The 6038-nt window shown below is 36.2% G+C and overlaps 1 protein-coding gene across 5 annotated transcripts in view; it reads left to right on the top strand.

Annotated features, from left to right (window-relative positions):
• Positions 1-17: 17 nt before the first annotated feature.
• Positions 18-6038, top strand: part of LOC110448171 (nuclear receptor coactivator 5-like) — a 21903-nt gene continuing 15882 nt past the window's right edge. For 2 of the 5 annotated variants that reach the window (XM_021494274.1, XM_021494270.1), the window contains exons 1-2: positions 24-110; positions 3934-4439. In XM_021494274.1, coding sequence (XP_021349949.1) covers positions 3968-4439 — 472 coding nt within the window. In that variant the 5' untranslated portion in view covers positions 24-110; positions 3934-3967. Of the gene's footprint in view, positions 111-3933; positions 4440-6038 lie in introns of all 5 variants that reach the window. The other 3 variants (XM_021494272.1, XM_021494271.1, XM_021494275.1) reach the window with 3 other exon arrangements.

The raw sequence follows: 6038 nt of genomic DNA, 5'->3' as shown, positions 1-6038 counted from the left end.
GTTTCAAGTGTGAATCGCATTCAGAAAGAGGCTTCAAAGCGGCTTCGGAATATGTTAATATGCGTTAGCTCACGTTAAATTCCCTTTGTTTTCATCAATACAGTTTTACGGTAAGTACCTAATTGTGTGTTCAATAGGCTAATTATGTTTCCTCATTTCAGAACCTGATTTACAGTGCGAACGGATCCTTTATATATTTGGCGATCATTTTTTTGGAGGCCCATCAAGCCACATGCTTTGCAGTTTGCGGCCATTTTCCCGTCCATGTCGGATAAAGCTTTCAGAGGAACGCAACGTGAAAGGAATAGTTACAAGCAAAATAATACTAAAGACAACTGACCACTCCATGATCCAATTCTTATATAGCCTGATGGTATTTCCTCTTCATTATTAATTAGCGAAAATTACTATGATCTATTTTTAGACTTTGGCACTACAAAAGTAAGAATGTCAAATGTGGCTTTAGATATATATGTAGTTGCACCTGTCAATCCCCACATTCTGTAGCAGGGTTAGATACAAACTTCTCTGTTTGGTTGTTCACAGGACCAGTTGAATAGCTTATTTGCTTGTCCTACATCAATGTAACTAGTCCAAAAATTCCTTAATGAAACATTTCAAGAAACAAAACGTAATTGACTGTAGGGGACATAAAATAACTACTGCCATAAAGACACGGTGAGGTTTTAGGTTAGGTTAGCTGATTCCATAGTCCTCGCTGACATTTATAATTGCTAGTCACAGACTAAAGGAATATCGTTAGTGTCAAACCCCATCTATATCGACGCTACCTGGTCACCAACAAACAACGTTAACCCAGTCAAGTAAATCTTTGCCCCCAAAATGCAACAATATTTACAACCCAGGTTTAGGTATCCTCTTGCCAAGCTTACATCCAATGCTTGAACCAAGGGCACTACAGTAATAGGAGAGAGAATTGCACAGTTTTACTTGGGTTTGAACCCGAAACCTTCCAAACTCTAGATGAACACTACCAATGGAGCTACTTGCAATTTGGTATAAAGACCAGTTCTGCTACACATTGAATAACTTTTAACTTAGGATGCCTCACAGTAGCTGTGAATCACAGTCTTTACTACTGTGTTCAGTCAAGGGTGATCATCGGGCCACTTACTCTTCAAGGAATATTGGTTTAATCACTAGCAGTGGCAGAATAGTAGATAACTGTCTGATGGGGTTAGTTGCTAATCAGGACTCTTTTTTTTTTTGCTGCCATGGGCTTTCAAAATTCGTCCTCCATTAAAAAAATGTTCATTTAGCAGCGTAATAATTAAATGTCTGTGTTGTTTACAATGTACACTATTCAAAAAAGATATTATTTATGCAGCCTCAGGAGGGGGAGGAAAAATGTTTATTATTGTTGTTGGAAGTCCAAATTTTGGTGCTTAGATCTTTTGCGCAAATGCTCTGCGCACAATGCATCTTTATTGATGTCATAATTTCTAGGCAACTGACACATTGCTCACTTTGGTGGATTTTCAGGTGTTCAGTCTTAATTATATAAAGCCACAGTGTCTTACCAGGTAAATAAATAAAGGAAGAAATTTGGAAATGTAACTAATTATTTCATGTGATTTCAAAATGTAACCAAAGTCATTAGACTTGCTGGCATCATCATGGAATGAAAGGAAATTCTTGTCTTTATTATTTCAATATTCTGTGTTGCTTTCGTATTTGTTGTAAAGTTATGATCAGATAAAGTCTGGGGCCCATTGAGGTTGAATGCAGAGATTAAATTTTGCCAACATTTTTTAAAGTTTGGCTAGCCTAAAAAAATACCTACATAAGAACATCTACTGCTTGATGCAATAAATTTAAAAAAAAAAAAGATTGGTTTAATACTGGAACTTCCTCCAGTTTTCAATATTTTAAAGTAATGCATTTAAAATGTATTTATAGTATTCAAACAAAAATGATAATATGAAGAGATCTATGCTTTGATTCACTTTAAAATCCCATCGTGATGGGCTATAATATACGCTAGCTTATGAAGTGGCACATTATAAATATTGGTTTAATTTTGTCTTTAAAGAGATGGGTCTACTTTCAAGCACAAGAGTTCTTAACCTTTTTTTTCACTGGTGGTTTTTGTTGGGAAGTCGGAATGTTTTTGATAGTAGCAAAAATATTCTTATTAACCATTTACATAGTAAAAAAAAAAAGTTCCCCAATGTGAACCAATCTTAAAACCCTGTCTTATCTGGTCAAAACTCAATAATTATTGAAGTGAACTTGGTATCTAAAGGGTCCAAAAAGAAATGCAAATATTGTAACTTGCACTATTTTGATGTAGAAGAGATATATATATCATTAAATATGTTTATAGAATCTTTCATTCCAATTTCATCACTTTGTTTGAAATAATTTCGGTACCTTTTTCGCATCTCTCTTTTTCGAGGATTTGCTGGCTTCTTTTGAAGGATGACATAGCTGATAATTGATGATTTACGGATTTTTTCGGAATTTTCTTTGGCTTTTGTTTTTTGCAGTCTGACAGCATCATTATTAGTGGAATTAACAATTTTGGTATGCATCTTCTATTATTTCCTTAAAGGTATTGCAGAAAATTTTATTTCTGGTATTAGTAATATTTTTCCAAAAAATGGTGTAGGTTTGAATTTGGATGTATAAATATTCATGGTGGCCAGATTTTGTAATTGAGTACTTGTCCTATTCCCGATGTAATACATTTATCCTGATCATGATTGTCTTTAATATATACATGTAGCATGTTTATTGATGAAAGGCATTTTTTCCTTCCTATTTACACCCTAAGGTATAATTTGGTAAACTTTTCAAAATCCCTGTTGGTGACAAATGACCTGTGTTTAATCTCCTGGCATGTCAAAATACCCAAAATATAACACGAGGGCGCAGCATCTAGTGCAAATTTTACCAAAACAAAATTTCTTCTTCAGACTCGTTATGCCTACTGGCTGACAGGATATTCAGCATAGATCTGTGTGTAGCTTTCGTTGATGAAATGTTACCCAGATACATATACCTTTCACCGACTGTCATTGATCAATTTTGTTAAAAACCTCTAATAATTTTTTCCATTGAACAAGCTTGCTTGGAGCTAATGATTTTAGGCCAATGACTGTAATAAATGCATGTCAATTAGACATGTTATGACAAATAATCTTTACTTACATTAAAGGTCACAGAGATCAAATCGGTTAAAAACTTAAATTTAGTGTATGGTCTCTTTCTGCTGGTATTCTGAAAAATATTAATTAAATTATGAAATCAACATATTCCTGTAACATATTGCTACAAATCAAAGTGGATCCAGGCACATAACAAGAACTTGTACCGTAACCTGTATACTAGCCACTTGATAAGGATTTAAGGGGGAACAATTTTTAGGCCCCTAGCTGTGGGTCAAATGCATAATAATGTATATAGCTTCTGACCATAGGGCCTAAAGACCAGATATATTTACCTTAAGTTTGCTAGGTTGGCACCTTATATGATTAATAAAGTTAAATGAATGACATTAATTAATACGCTCTAGGTACAACCAGTTGAGCAGTGAAGGTTCAGTCTGGCTGTTGTTTTGTTTTCTGCTGCTAATGATAACTACATATGGACTAACTACCATCATAATTTAAAGGAATTTTTTAAGAATATCTTATCTTCGCTATTACAAAATAAAGTATGTGTACTACTGAAATCTAACATGATCAGAAAAAAGGCTTCACCTAACATATTAAACCCCAAAGGGTTTATTTTGTGAGTTATTGAATAAAAGTATCAACAGTGTACTGTATATGTAAAGATTATCAGTGTAGATAGACTGATTGAAGTTAGTGAACATGGTTTAATATCGGATATATTCATGATCAAACAGACCATGTCTTTAATAATATATATCAACATATTCTAACATGATGATGTTATGTGTTTCAGCTGTAGTCTGTTTCAGAGTCATTGTATTGATACAATGGGGTCGAGGTCCCGATCTCGTAGTACTAGTCCAACTCGTATCGACCAGTTCGGACGAGTAGTACCCAAAAAGCGTAGTCAGAGTAGAGAAGGATCTCAAAGATCAAGGAGCAAAAGTGCCCGTAGGAGTCGAAGTCGAAGTCCATTCAGAGGACAAAGAGGTCCGAAAAATCGTCGTAGCAGGAGTCCTAAGCCAGTGCTAATGAGAAACATTCCTAAAAACAAGCGTCGGGTCTTCAAAAGGGACAGTCATGACCGGCTGGTTTCGGTGTCACCTTCCTCATCGTCATCTAGGTCACCTACACCCCCACGATTCCCGCGGTATGTCCATACAAAAAGTCTAACAAGTGAAACCAACGTGAATGATCCAGACCTGATGAAGTCACGAGTTTTTATCGGAAATTTGCCGTATGACAAAATAACAAAGGCTGAAATGGAAGAAATCTTTTCCAAATATGGAAAGATTCTAGGTATGCTATACTCTTATTTTCATTACTCAATGTTTTATCTTTCATTTGCTAACATGGCCGAAGCAACCTTGTGAAATTATACTGTGCCACAGCGTCTGTCATTTGTCAGCTCTTCATTTAAAACTACTGGTCTAGAATAGCTAAATGGTTTTTAACTCAATTTCATTTGGAGCATTCTTAGGCCAATGAGACTCATTGGTATAAGTATAAACAGAGGGTTCCGCTCCCCTAGGGAAAAAGGGGCAGCTAGCTAGGGACCAGTAAAAGTTATTCTTTTTAAATACCTATCCTTCGATACTGATCAAGGAATTGCGACCAAATTTGGGCGGAGTATTCAGGGCTATTAAAACAGTTTAAGGTCTCTTCAGGCAGATTGGTGTATAAAAGGAGGGTGTGCACCCTGCAAGCCAAATTGGGGAATTTTGTTATGTGTACTCTCAAGGATTGAATTTAATTTTTAAATCCACAAGCAAACTGTTGCTTGTGGTTTCAAAAGTTAGAAGCAAATTGACAAATCAAGAAGCAAAATATTTGGACGTCAAAATTTTATTTAAGAATCATCCAACGGCAATGTAGCCTTTGTCATGTAGGTCACGCTGCCATTTCTGTATTGTTTTTATTTGTACGAGAGGCTGAGCTTCAGTCTTCGACGGTGGTTCTGTTAGTGTATGCACTTTTTTAGTGCCTTCAGTGCCGTCAGGTTCCAATTTTCTTTAAAAAAAACCTGTAATCATCGTTTGAGCTTTGACATTTGACGCTGTCTGCACATATATATGTTCCGAACGACACTCGTTATTGCCGAGACTAAACGAGACTTAGTACTTGTGCTATATTGAGACACGAACACATGTGTACAACTTACAGATTATGTTTTGATCGGCACATCGACGGGTCCTGACCATAGACTTGTTACAAATAGATCGATGATCCGGAAATATTGACACAATTTATACACACATGCTGCAGTAAAATACCAGACGCAAGTATTTTCGTTTTGGAACCCATATCAAAACGCAAATCTCAAAATCCTGACGCAAATTGCGTGTAAATAAGAGTAAATTTCGAACCCTGACTCTTAAATTAAAGTATTTTGCTGTGATTGCTAAGATATCCATGTGAGCGATACAGGCCTTCTTGGCCTCATTTTTTGGTACTTTTATCATGAAGATTAGTTGAATCAGGGACAGTATATAGAGGGGATTGGCAACTCTGCCCCAGTCAAGATTCTATAGCACGTTGCTTTTGTGTTTGTTCACCGAACCGCGAAGTCATCGAGAGCCCCTCTTAATCAGCCCGCACTAGCATTAAAATAAGGCACGCACCTGCTTTCGGTGTCATGTCAACAATCTCGCCGAGATCGAAGTGTTTTGATAACGGTTAGCCCTAATTGGGACTGTGTATTAGTAGGTCTTCTTTTTATTCCAGGGACAGGGCTATCGTTGCCACTATGTCTGGCCTTTCGGCTGTGTTGATGGCTATTACAACAAATCACATTTCGTAAAGCACGTTCCAGTGAAAATAATGTTAATATTGACACTTTTTGACACAAAAACAGCATAAGTTATTTGTTATTTTTTGCCATAAAAATTAGTACTACAT

The sequence above is a fragment of the Mizuhopecten yessoensis genome, unplaced genomic scaffold (genome assembly GCF_002113885.1).
Source record: "Mizuhopecten yessoensis strain PY_sf001 unplaced genomic scaffold, ASM211388v2 scaffold3855, whole genome shotgun sequence".
Lineage (NCBI taxonomy): Eukaryota > Metazoa > Mollusca > Bivalvia > Pectinida > Pectinidae > Mizuhopecten > Mizuhopecten yessoensis.
Note: the sequence above shows the minus strand (reverse complement) of the source record. Positions and strands in the feature narration are given on the sequence as shown.